The 14,564-nt window shown below is 38.6% G+C and overlaps 1 protein-coding gene across 5 annotated transcripts in view; it reads right to left on the bottom strand.

Moving 5' to 3' along the window:
• The window catches only part of ltbp1 (latent transforming growth factor beta binding protein 1), a 122,894-nt gene that overhangs the window by 86,602 nt on the left and 21,728 nt on the right, over positions 1-14,564 (bottom strand). For all 5 annotated transcript variants that reach the window (XM_034608295.1, XM_034608294.1, XM_034608297.1 and 2 more), the window contains exon 3: positions 14,057-14,417. In XM_034608295.1, coding sequence (XP_034464186.1) covers positions 14,057-14,417 — 361 coding nt within the window. The remainder of the gene's footprint in view (positions 1-14,056; positions 14,418-14,564) is intronic.

The raw sequence follows: 14,564 nt of genomic DNA, 5'->3' as shown, positions 1-14,564 counted from the left end.
TAATGGACAATACAATCGACTCTGGGCTTTTATTTGAGTAGGTTAATATCAATATAGAAAGGACGAGTATGAGAAACATGTCCCTTTTAGTGCACAGTGTCAAACTGCAGGGGTTTAACAGTCCAACAGTCTCTTGGGCAGCAGTGTGTTTTTTCTATGTTAATTCATTCACAAAACTCACATGTGGCTCAGGGTTGACTAAGAGTTAAGAGCTGTAATTTAAGGTAGAGTTCTCTGTTAGTATGAGGACTGAAGAGGAGATATGGGAGTGAAGACGATAATGAGGCTAAAAAAAGCAAAGCTCCATTAGAGCTATCAAAGGAAGCTGGTTTGCCAAAACATCACTTGGGCGCTTCCTAAAAAAATCAAGTGAGCCTAGAAAACTAGAAAATGGAGTTGTAGAACAAAGCTCTGTCTGTGGACTGATACAAAATAAATCAACCTCTGTTAAAAGAATGTAAAGGAAAAGGGTATGGAGAAAAGAGTAAGAGCGTGTGACCCAAAGCAACCACCTCATCTATCAAATATGGTGCTATTAGGTTAGGTTTGGACATGTATGGCTACTAACTGACGCACCAGCATTTATTGATGATTCCAATACTGACTGAAACAACAGGATGGATATGCAGGAGCTTTCTATATATATAGTCAAAGCAGCAAGCTTTTTAGTTTTTTTTTAGGGTGAAGAGGTGGAACATCATCGACTGGCCGAGTCAGTCACTTGATCTATGTCCAGTTGAACAATGTTCCATTTGGCGAAGAGCATACTAAAGGCACAGACCGCACAACTAACAAGAGCTAAAGGAGGCTGCAGTGAAGCTGTGGGAGGGAATCACCCAGGAATATACAAAGAGTCTGCTGAGGTCGGTTGGTCAAAGTCTTCACAGTCACGATAACAGAGTTTCCAGGTAATATTAAATGTATTGTTTTGTTTTTTTACTACATGTATATCTTTGGTTTTGTATTCTTTTAAACACTTAACATGTGGGCATCATGTGATAGAAGGGCTGTACCTCCCACAGTTTTGGGCAGCCTGTTGCCACCGGTTCATATGAATGTAAACTTAGTTAAAATAAGCCTGAAACTTAGCTCTATAACATGGTATCAATTCTTGAAGCACAGAGCACGAAGAATAAACAAGTGAAATTGTCCAAATACTCATGGTCTGGACTGTAAAGATATTTAAATATTTCATGTTTTCCTGTTAAACACCAAACTTGGGGATATGTAAGTTTTTAGTATTTTTTAATACCTCTGCTCTCAGCACTTCATTTTTAGGAAGACCAATAGGACAATCTGCCAAAGACGTTACATATTCTATCAATCTGTAGTTTAAACGTCAGAGCAGTTGTTTTTACCCTGAGTAGTGATGAGTGACTGGGTACAGCCAGAAGTTATTAAGACTTTCAACACACAGAAAGCAGTGAAGCAGCATCTTCTGCCTTTGCTGAATTTTGTTGAAGTATGTGATCTTTAGCCAGAACCTTTCTGATAATACTAAATATGCTTTAGACTTTAGAAAAAGACAGTTAGTGATTAGTGTCGAAACCCCCACTTTCCACACAATGATTCCTGGAAATAACATCACTTCCTCAAGTGTTCCCAAATTCTTCAAGTTCTTCAAGACCAGCGTCATTATCCTCCACTTCCTCTCACCACTCCTTTCCCCTCTTATCAGACTGGGCCCTCGACCAGACTACTGGGCTTAAAACCTCCCCAACGATGTAAGGTCTGTTACATAGTCATTCCAGAGAATGTGTCCTCTAAGTAAAGAGAAAGTAGAGGACAGACATTTATCACCTTGACAGCACTAACAAATGTAGTATTATGGCAAAAACAAACAGAAAACCAGAGGCAGTAGTAACCCTTGTCCACGTGTGATTTATGTTTTAGGCTAGCCTCCACTATCGAGTGGTAAATGAGAGAACAAGGGACTGATTTCAGACATAGCCTTAGCCTGGTTTATACATTTAGCAGTAACATTTTCAAAGGTATTTTCTTGATCTCACATATGTTTGCTGTCTGTCTGCAAGGATAAATGTTTGCCCAAGTGAAATACCACAAAGTGTAGCACAAAGTCTGTGGACATGTTGGATTTAAATGCTGAAGTCAACTTGTTATCATTTGTTAGTTCATGAAAATTCCTTTCAAGATGTAACTGCTAAATGTATAAACCAAACTAAGCAGACATTTTTATGTCAGCAAGTAAATCAATAACATTTTGACTTTTATACTGAGGGTTGCGTAGTGAACATGATGTGACTGAATCATGAAGCACAATTCAGTGGATTGCTGAGCTACCACAAAAATCAGAAGGGTACATCAGACAATACTATTTTAGAGACACTAATGTTACTCAAGGGGCATTATTGAGCAAGTGGTCAAATAGGTAATGTAGGTGACCTAAAAACGTGATATGGGCTTATCATAACTGCAAGCAGATTTGGAATTGAATGAAATTTGGGCTGAGCTGGAAATTTAAAAGTCTGCTGTTAAATTAGTGATAGAAACTGCCAAAAGAGAACACTAACTTTAAAGCTGCTATAAAAACCAAGGTGGCAGCGATGGAAAGCCCGATGGAAAAGATGGGAAAGGGATTTTCAGGATATTCCACAGTTCCACTTTAAAATCAGGTGCTGCAATAGAGGACTAAAGCAAAATCCAGATGCAATGAACGAATTGCCCCTCATAGAATAAGTGCTGCCCATAGATGCACTGTACTGTATGTGGGTGAATGGCAAAAAACTGTACTGTAAAGCGCTTTGAGTGAATAAAGACTATGAGAATAAAATCTAGGAAAACTCTATATATAGTATATATACAGTATATATATAAAAAAAATAACAAATAAAAGCTATTAGTACACTTCTGTGTTGATTCAGATACGCAGGGCTGTGGTCCAAAGGTTGTGGTCCCGGTTGCACCTGCTGCTGTGGCAGCATGTGAGGTTGGGCAGGGAGACCTGTCGTGGTTCTGTCTTCGCGTATCTTGAACCGAAACCGTGGATGTCTGGACTGCGATTTTGGTTTTGGTTCGAGAATCATTACAGCCCTATCCAGTATTATTCAAAATTGTAATGGACAATTTCTGAAGAAACAAATTCAGACAGGTCAACTCAACCCCAAAGGTTGAGTGGTGTTTCATTGACAAAAAGTCAAACAAAGACAAAGAAACCAGTGGTTTGAGTCATTCAATTACTAGACCCTATACAAAACAGTGATACACTGAATTTGAATCCTATGAAATGTGGACTTCTTTACTTTCCAGAAAGTGTATGATAAATCTTTCTTTCTCTGCTCCATTAGACAGATGGCATGGAACAGAGACTGAAGCCGTTGCATACCATTCAGGTGCCTTGGCTGCTTTTAAACCCAGGATTTAGTGGGATGAGGGTTTGTGTTGACCCTTTGTGAGACAAGCCAGCATGCTGCCCTGGTGCTGCTCATTTTAAGGATATCAGTAAGCAAAGGTTATTCTATCTTTGCAGATGCAAAATCTCTGCTATTACTCCTGGTCAGCAGGCAATGAGTCATGTTGATTCTAAACTTAAGCACCAAATGTGGCCTGAGCGGATCCTGACATGCTACAAAGCAAAGTAAAAATATGGTATTATGGACAGCTAAACATTGACCCTCTAGTTCCACTTGGTCCTATGAGAAAACTTGTGATTTTTGAACATGGGCTATTTCAATAATATAGTGTTAACTTTGACACTTTTTTCACCAAATAATAAAGTGAAACTTTGGTTTCATGTTTGATTTTCGTTTCGTTAACACACAAATAACAAATCTAGATGTCATTTCCTAACTGTTCAGATAGAGCTTCACTCTCTCTGTTTTCTCTGCTAATGCTACAGATCCCTAGGCTAAAATTACCATAGCTAACTGAGTTTGTTCAATTCTATTCAACTTTATTAACCTGAAACAGGGTAATTCAAAATAATATGCAACAGAGCTCACACAGGCAAAAACACACATATTGCTGTCTGACATATTCGGACAACACTTCATGCACACTGTTTTGTTTTAAAAACACAACTAGATTGAGTCATGATCTTCTTAATCATAATGCAGACTTAGTAGCACCAAACATGTAAAGTTAAAATCTTATAACATGAAAAAGAAGCTTAGGTCATCAACACAATGACCACCAACAGTTAAACTTTGAGACTTTGTTTTGACATGAAGCCAGATGGGACTGCTTGTGTACTACTTTAGCATAGCAAAAATAGTAAGTCTATTTGAGCCCCCAGATCCTGGCATGGGCTTGTGGTAAAAATAAAGGTCAGCATGATTATGTTGAATACTATGTGTGCTCATCCCTGTTTGTTCAGCTGTTAGTGATCGGAACCTCCAAGCATCCTCTATATCCCTAGTGTGGATCCCTATATACTGCTTGGAAATATACTGTTTCACATCCTTTATCTTCTCAATTAAGTCAAGTGAACGGAATAATTACCCGTTTATTTCAAAATTTCACAACAATTTGTCAATTGTGTTGATTGAGGTTCCTTAAAAAAAGTAGAATACATTGAACAAAACATATTCATATTGAAGATTAAACACTGATTGTAAAATGACATGGCCTTCCCCAGGTTGCCATGGAGGATACAAGGAGAGTGCAGGGCCACAGAGAGGCGATAATAAACCCAGAGGAAGAGCCATTTGTCAAATGGACATATTTTCATCCTATTCATATGACAGCTCCCCTGCTACACTATAAATAGACACAAAGTGATACCCTTGTTAATAGCTCTGCTATGACCCTGTTCTCTCTTAAACGGCTCTTCTGTTTGGGTTATGTAGCCATGTATAGGATATATGAATCTCCTTCATTAGATCCAGTTATGTGTTGACAGGTGTTACGGCGTGTATGAAATGTTCACTTTTACTATATAGTCGTAAAAATGTTCTTGGGTAAAACCATCTGGACAGTCTCATGAGAATTATTAATGAATGTGTGCTCATGTGTTCAATATGTGGGTAATTGTATGTGTTAACATGCTTGTGCATGTGCAAGTACAGTATGTACACACTGGCGTCTGAGGTTATGTGGATGTGAGAGGTGGCAGTATCTATATTCAGACAGACTTATAGATTGTGTGTTTTTAATTAGCATTGTCATTGAGGTCACAGCTGACTGCTCACTTATCCAAACAATCCACCCAAAAGTAAGCTTCAGTTAACCATGTAAGAAGTCATTCATTTTAATGTGTTTTTGCTATATGGTGACAACAAAAAATATTTCAGCTTTTCATCTCATAGGACTAGAGCATATTTGTTCCAGACTTTGTCACATTTTTTATACCACAAGTTGCAGTGTGGGGAAATGTTTTCATGAATGGCTTCCTGCTTTGTTTTAAACAGTGTGTCTTCCGAGAAAACCGCCATGTTGGGTATCGTTTAAATTTTATCGATTCCAATTCCGATTCCAATTCCGATTCCAATTCCGCTTATCGATTCTGGTTCTTATCGATCCTCCATTTTGATTCCAAAATGGTAAAAAAAAAAAAGAGGTCAAATGTTTAGATAACAAAAATATCTTTATTGGACTGGACCGATGCACAGTAGCTGTGCTTCATGTTACACCTTGTGGTAGACAGGCAACATCACAAAAGAAAACCCAAACAACTAATTTCAGGGCCTCATCAGACATGCTCAATGTGTTTAACCCAACTGTGTACATGAGTAGTAACTGAGATAGAGGCAATGTTGAAACATTTTGTCTTAAAAATACTGGTTCTTAAATTACCAAACAACACAGTCGTATTTGTGGATAATTAGTAGAAGAAAATGTTGTAATTGTCCCTGTAAACTAATGTCACATCAATAATTGTCAACTTTAAGATCTGTGATGAATATTAATCTCTCATATATTCCATAACAACACAGTGGAAATCAGTAGCAGTTGAACCATTTGTGGATAATAACGTTTAGAGCTCCTTGTTGTTGGTCTTATTTATAGGAAACCTACTGACATAATTCATACAAGTCATCTTAGTCAGCTTTCCCTTAAATGCCAGCGAGAATGGTGTGTCGCTGCCATCGCAGCTCTACTGGAGGTGCTAGCGAGGTGCTCCTAGCGCTAGCTGAAGACGACACACTCGGGCTCGGAAACCACAGGACATTAAACACTGTACAGTCTTTCAGATCGACGCCATGCTGCCTTAAATGTTTGGTGAGCTTCCCACATGCATTGCACTTTGCCTTGTCGTCGTTGTCTTTTTTAAAGTGAAGCCACACTTCTGACCGTTTATCGCGGCTCATCTTAGCCAAGTTAGCCATGCATGCTAGGTCGCATCTAAAGAAATGGACAGGCTGTTGCGTAGTGCATGACATAGTCACATAGGCAGGTCCTGGCAGATACATACGTCGGTCGTCCTTGCAGTTTACCGAATAAGCAGAGCCAAAATTCTATTTTTTTACGGGTACCCGGTACTCGGATTCGGTTCTAATTTGGAACCGAGTTTTGGTTCCCAACCCTACTTGCTGCACTGAAATCTTTTTCCTGCTCTACCGAACTTCCCACACCAAAAATATTAGTAGTACATAACTCTTCAACTCTAAAAGAAAAGAATAGTCTTTTTTACATTTCTGTTTATGACTAGCCATTTCCCCCATATAAATCATGGTAGACCACACACTTAGCTTAGCCAATAGCTTTTCACTCAGATTACATTTTTAGACCCACTATGGACAGTTTAAAATAATAGACTGTATATTGATGCAACAGAGATATCGTCTTTTCTCTTCCATCCATCCTTTTAATTGTCAAGACATAAATTATCCACAATGCAACTCAACTACTGAGAGTTTGGTTGGATATTCAGGTGTAGTCTTGAATAGGCTTTGACGAGACCTCTGTCATTAGGATCAGATCACACTTCACAAAGCTCCCTCTGGAGACACAAAAGGTTTCATACAACATTTTTTAATATGCAGTCGTACTCTCCAGCACCTGTAAACAGACTGATGACTGGTGATGAATAAAACGGAGGCATATCTCTGTAACTCAGGATTGATACTGATCTTTGTAACACGCCAAATAGAGCTAATACACGTTTGAGCAATTTTAACTCTTTCTTTAAAAGGGTTTGGTATTCATACTGACAGCTTAGAGCATTGTTAACTTCCAGTAGGAAAGTACTTCATATTTTAGAACCTGCCAAGAGTTGGGACACACCTCTGGTGTTCCTCTTTGAACGCAGCTGCACATCTGAAAGCCCCAGTATGCAGCCAATGATATACAGGTAGCAGCTGGCCCACTTCTGAAACTCTATATTGATGGTTCTTACCAAATTTGCTGCAGTGACACAATTTCCCAATACGAATCAATGAGGTTTAATTTTAACTTGTGCTATATATTTAGACAAGAGAGTGTTGTGAATTAGAATAGAGACCACTTACATCCCAAATATGTCAAGCTGTCACCTTTCTCAGCCTCTGGTTTTAGTTTAAAAACACATCACTTCTGCTACGTTTACTCTAGACGTCCACATTACTTTGGTATTTTCAACCATCTAAAATTTTGAACTTTGCAAAAACCGATGGTCACATTTTAGCTTGAAAGCTCCAGGCTGGTGTTTTAGTCTGGAAAGGCAGAAACTGAGACTTTGGAAATAGATGATGCAGTCATCCACATTCACTTCCTGATTGGTTCTTATCAGTCACACGTGACTTCTGTATCTGCTAGCATTGAATGCAAAGCATTTTTAACAAAGAGTTCCGCCTTGTTGTTGCTCCAAGGAAAAGGAATCACTGCTTATACTTTTTGCCATTGCATTTTACTCAGCTTTTTCTGCAACTAAGCAACCAACTGCAAACAGACAATCTCCCTCCTGTTTACACTAACACACACACGTCCAGTGTACGGTTTCACGTGTGTTAGTAGGATGGAGGCTACTTCTGTTATGGCTCCTAAACACTTGTCTGGACAGAGATTGTTTCGTTTTTAAAATGCTGGCTTAAAACTTCAACTTAGTGCGAATGATGCCTCTGTCTGGCTTACCTCACTTGTTTTTTTTTACCTTAACATTTAATGTCTGCCCACATCTGCAACAGGCCAACCTACACTAATTATACATCTTGTATTTGACTTCACCTTGTTTTATTTAAGTGTAAGTGTAGGGGGAAAAAACCTGTAGATACTGTGAGGCTGTTTTAGTCAGAGATGCAGAATTGTGTGCAAGTCTGTGGTATCTTGATATTTTAGATTTTTAGCAAAAAGCCAAAGTAGTCAGGGATTATAGTATCATTTTTTATGTATGCACACAAAATATTATGGCATTAGATTAACATCTAGATCTACAGCGGCTGGATCCTAAATCTGGCAAAGAGACTCAAGCTTGAACGAGAGCTGTGAGACAGAGAGTGACGGCAAGAGAGAAGGTATAAACATAAGATCTCACTCCAGTCTCAACAAAATATCTGGCATGACTGTGTGTGCTGGCAGTGACTGCACCTTTAAATGAAACAAGTCAGATGGGTTTGGAGAGTGTCCAAGGATGGTTACAAGAGCCTGCTAGTCTTAAATATCAGAAAAGAGATTTTACTCATTTCTACATAAACACATTGGTCAGTTAGGGTTGAGGGAGGGAGAGGTGTATATATGTGTGTGTGAGGGCGGTTGAATCTGTTCAGTCTCTGTCTTAACTGCTCTGGCCGCAATCACAATCCACAACCGACCTCTACGTTCTAGTCGTCCAAGTCTTCTTCCCCACGAGAGCTGACATACTCTGGTCTACCGAACCCACTGAACCTCACCAGAGCACTCGTATTAGCAACATTGCAACTGAGGGCAGACAGACTTTATGAAGGGAAAGGAAGACACTTTATGTCAAAGCTCTGTTCCCGGTAACTGGCTGTCTGACTGCTTTAAAGAAAGGGATCAGAGAAACACGGCTCTCATCGAAACCATGACACAGTTTTGAAAGGATCTGTGCTATGTACTCTATGTTATAATTATTATTATTAGTAGTAGTATTACTACAAAGATAAACACATATTTGAGAGTTCAGTAGAGCAAAAAACAAAAGCAGTATTGCACTGGTCACAAAGGGCTAAATGTTTCCAAAGAAGAAAAGTCTGCTCTGTCCCTTCCTGTAGACCGCCTCTGTGTTGCGCTTACAGTCCAGTCAAATGTCAAGGTGGAGAGTCATATGTTTGCAGAGGAATTTTGTGAGATTTTTTTGCTTTAGGAACTACAATGCAATAGACAGATGCAACAATATCACTGGTTATCTACATGTAATTTAAACTGGATTTGCCAAGCTCGCCATACAAGTCAATAACCACCTCATCTCCACTGGATGCCCCTGCCTCTTTAGTCTGTCCCCAGCTCATTGCTCTGACTGCTGGCCGTCATCCAGCTCCACTCACGGCTAAGTTTTCTTTGGCTCCATCCTGCAAACTGCCATTCCTTCTTTGCCCCCAGCATTCGCCTGCCAGAACCCTCATCTCCCCAATATATCTTCACTTTATCACTGCGTTCTGCATTTAGGTTCACACATCAAAATATGACAGATTCTGGGCTTACATCACAAGTATTTCCTCTTTGTTGAATCTATTTGCAAAGTATACTAATTTGATTAGGTTAACCACTGCAGGTGGTTCGGTGAGTTGTATGTTTTTTCTAGCAAATTTGTGACTTTATAATCTCAGAGAATATCCAAGTATTTTCGCCATAAATTCACTATTCTGATGTTGGAAATTTCTTGCAATCTCATTGGCTTTCCCAGGTCACGGTCCTAATACACCATTTCTGAAAACCTTGATGTTAAAAAGAGAGCATACACATTTACTTTACATCCATTTTCACAATAGTAACAATTCGGATACTCAAAATCTGATGTTCAAATTAACAACCAGCTGGCACAAAGGTTTGTGGACTGTTAATGTAAATTAAAAGTGTACTGTTAAGCCCTGTTAAAGAGGAATTTCTGTCAATTACAGACAATAACATGTATCTATCTATCTAAGCTTTCATTCACTGATCTTGGGTAGCATACTTGGTATATTACATTAAGTGCAGCTCAAATAGTTCCAGCCATTTTTTGCATTATACAGTTGTTTTTCTGAGATCATCAACACTGCAGAACACCTACACTCAATATCAGAGACTGAATCTTGTGCAGAGAGAATGGACATTCTCTTCCTGGAATTCCATATCAAACCTCAAGTGTACATTTTGATTCTTGTTGAAAATTGCATTGAATTACTCTCTTTTTTCCCAGGTGTCACACCTTCAAGGGTTCAGGTGTAGCATTTGACCCTTGCAGCTGAACCACAGTGACAGCCGTTACAATAACATTACACTGTCAGCTGTGATTTATGGGCTGGACTGCGGTGATGTGTAAAGGACTCTTCATCACTTCCTATAGCTTTATAAGCACACACAAACCAAATGGGAATTGCAGTGCCACTGATATCTCAATGCAATTGGTCATCCTACTGCTGACACAGACAACGTTTTCCCTGGACATTTGTCTTTCCCCTTTTGTGTGCACCCTTTCTTCTTCAAGTACTGGCCAAGTATTTCATGATTCATCACTTGTCAAGTAAGAAAAACAATTGGGTATGGTATGAACAAATTCTTACCCCTTGTTTAAACATGCAGAATCAAGCACAAATGGCTTGACTGGCTGCAATTCATTGTGAAAAGAAATCTCTATTAGAAACCCAGATACCATTGCAACAATAGACATTAACATATTGGCTCCACTGGCAGAGGCACAGAATAAACTTGGGAAGGGAAAAAAATAACAGTTGTGTTGCAGAGGAAGTCGGTGCATTTCAGTGAAGAACATCAATTTCAGCCTCGTGGAAAGTCTTATCACTCAGGCCCCTCCAGCTGCTGGAGGAATGGTGAATTCCAGTAAGCCTAGTAACACTACCACTTGTTTTGGACCCACTCAAATGTGGATACAATTTGTCATTTACAGATTTACACAGAATTACTGACTCAGGTTGAAACGATTACCGGTTTTACGGTCTACCATGGTAAAATTCACGATTGTTATATGTACCGTTTAATCTTTAATTACCATGAAGATTTGGTTGATATTTTCAAGCTGATCATTTTTCCAGACTCTGACATTTGAGGTAGACGTCTGCACTAAACATAACAAGTTTTCAACCTTCAATAAATGATTAAAATACTGTCATACCTATACTCAAAAATACTATAGTTTGTGTGTCAGTAATTTTTGAACATTTACAGCACATTTTAACAATACCGCGATAATACTGATAATCGTGATAATTTTGGTCAGTATAATTGTGATTCAAAACCTTCGCACCGTTTCATCTCCAACTTCTACTCAGCTTCTATACACATCTGCACAAAAATTCAAAGAAAATATTTTAGTTTAGATTTTACCCAATTCTATGGAGTATGGATCGATGGGCAAATATTAAATTACAACATACTCAAGCGCCAAAAGTGAAGAGGTCTGAACAAATTGTTAGCGATAAAAATTCAACTTCACAATCTCTTTACAGAACCTCTTTGTGCTTACTCAATACTATATTCTGATGAGAGTGCCATTACCTTTGGATTAATTTCCTATTTATTTATCCTATCAGATAACAAAACTGCTTTGTTGTTGGGACCAATTGGAGAATAGATCCTTGTGAGAGATAAATCCCTTCTCCAAATTGAGAGCAGCTTTCGAGGACACAGATCTGGAAGCAATTACTTTTGCCTGTGCAGCGTATTAAAAAACATCTTGACATTTACAGAGTACATATAAAACACAGAATATATATTCATTAACATAATAGCCTTCATTACTATCACAAATCGTGTCTGATGTGTCCCAACATTAACTACACAGACATTTTTACTGTGTCTGATATTCTATAGTTGTCTGCTATATTTGTCTGCTCTAATGCCGTGCAAAATTAACCAATAGTTAACCCCAGCAGGATTTACATTTCAACTCCACTTATGAAACTGTCAGGAGAAGCTAATCTAGCATTCTAACCATTATAACACGGATGTGTGGTGATAATTAAAGTGTATTGGCAAAGTTAACATCCAGCAAACAGCCTTCACAGGAGGAAATTGACACTCCATCAGAAAACTAGGGCTAGGTGTGAAGGTGTGAAGCAAAAATACAATGGAGACAACTGATTCTTCAAATGCATGCCCTCTCAACAAAGGCAATTGCCAAAAAGTGGGAGGCAACAATGTTAGACATAGTGTATAGGTATGTAGCTGAAAGGGTCACTTGTTTTCACATTGAGCTGGTTAAGCACACACATCTGGATTCTCTTGTTGATATGAACCTGAAGTGGATAGACAATAAGAGTACTGCAGGTGCAACCTAGGTTCTTATCCTCAGGACATTTAAGTCCTTTGAGGCAGTGTTTTCCAAATCAGTACATGGCCTTGTAACATTTGTTACCAGGCTTCAGGGAAACTATATGATGCAGAAAAATGATAATAAGAATATATAACTTCATAAGACTATTTGTGTAGTAATACCCTTGAACGGAATGGTTTGTTAGTCTTACAGCTCTCCTTATCTTTTCCTGTCAAGACCACAACACAAGACTCGTGCTTCTAAACTAGGTCAGTGCTATTAAGAATACCAGCTCTCTCTTTTTCCCAAATCTGCATGCCTAGAATTCATTGGATTCATTTTATGGAAGATAACATGGGACCAGGGAATACTTTAACATTGAAATAAGGCCAGTCATCAGCAGTGACAGAATGAATCTAACTGACAGCTGCAAACATGTTGAAAAGCAAAAAGACTATCAGAGAGAGCTTCTCATTCATCTTACTCCATGCTTTCCTAAATAAGCTCGACATTCATCTCAGACAGAATACCACTCACAAGAAAATGTTGGAATGAAAATGGTTTGCAATGAAAAAGAAACAAGGTCAGATCATCAGAACATCATGCTCAGCGGCAGCTTTAAGCTTTAGTATCCTGCAGCAACAGTATTAGAGTTAATCAAAAAAATAGGATTAAGAATCTGATTCAGAGGGCTGGTATTATACTTGGCACTGCTACTAATTTGCTAGAAATACCCTTAAGTGAAGAACCAAAAGAAAGGTTCAGTTGTTTAACATGATGCTACACTCTGTTAAACAAGCCCAGATGCTTCAAAGAAACATTCAGAGCCTTTTGTGCTGGCAGCTGTGTTTTTTTAAATATTACGGTTGGCTGCATTTATACATTGATGGCTCCATATTGTTCTATATATATTAATGATTTGGTGAGAATGTTTTTGTTGGGAGGGCTGATAGCTGGTATTTTTATAAATGGATTGCCTTTGTAGTGACTTATTATAGTGTATTGTATTAACTGATTATGATGCTTGGTATTTAATAATGGTGTATTAGTGATGGGCCTCATTCATGAAACATTGATACACACAAATGTAATCCTAACTTAACACACACTCATTCATTTTTTCATTTAAAAAATGTTATTAAAACTTAACTACTATTAAACTGATCCACAGATTCTTATTATGATTTATAGTAAGCTGATCTGGTATGTTTATGGTTAACAGTTGGATCAGTTAGTCTCAAAACAACCTGGTTAGGCTGAGGGAAAGTGAGGGACAAAGGTTAGAAAAAAAAACCTTTGCCAGTTAAGATCTCAGTTAAAAACGTTAATGAAAGATTGTGGAAAGAAACCAGAGCCTGAAGAAAAAAATGTATCTAATATCAGATGATGCTCAGGCGTAAAATGAAACAAAAATTAAACATAATGTTTTAGATATTGTGTTCTAGATATTTGATTTGCCTGATATCTTCAGATTCGCTGAGTTCAGCAACCTTTGGGCCATGTGTCAGGTCAAGTTGAAGCCACTTTGCGTAAAACCCTTGATTGGACTTTCATATAACTTAATGAGACTAATATTTATTACCACTTCTAGCTTATTGGCCTATAAAGGTTTTGGTTCGTGTTGGTGGATCGCTGTGTCATATTCTGTGCTGATCTATTACCATAGTCATATTTAATGAATTTTAACTGGAAGACAGTATGGGGGTGAATTTTTTGAACAAATAAAAACTTGAATCAAAGCGGAGTACTTACTGCTGTTGGATGTGTTGTTGCACATAATGTGGTCGCACAAGCTGAGGGTAGGGCTTGACGGTTAGTTTCATCTGAGCCATGTTGCTAGCTGGTGGGGGGGCAGAAGCGTACCCACTGGGATGCACTTGCTGAGGTATGGGCCGCTGGGGTATTACACTGTGTCCATTAGTGTGACCGGTGGTGTGTCCATTTGTGTGACCAGTGTTGTGCCCATTGGTAGGTTCATTCCCAGGCGGCGCTGGAAAAGGGTGTGTGGACACCGTCTTCTGTTCACATGCCTTCCCTTTCGAGCCAGGCTTACAGACACAGAGCTGAGGCCTGAGGCACATTCCTCCATTCTGGCACTGAGGGAAGCAGTTGGCTATAACACAAAACCCAGACATAGAAGAAAGAGAAGAGGAAAAGAAAAAGAGAAAAGAGAAACGGATGGAGAATTAAAATATGTGTGATATAATATATATAAGGACATAGATGCAAGCATGGACTTGTATTTTCACAATTGTAAATG

This window comes from Hippoglossus hippoglossus, chromosome 15 (assembly GCF_009819705.1).
Source record: "Hippoglossus hippoglossus isolate fHipHip1 chromosome 15, fHipHip1.pri, whole genome shotgun sequence".
NCBI classification, from domain to species: domain Eukaryota; kingdom Metazoa; phylum Chordata; class Actinopteri; order Pleuronectiformes; family Pleuronectidae; genus Hippoglossus; species Hippoglossus hippoglossus.
This window is presented reverse-complemented; position numbering and strand designations above follow the sequence as displayed.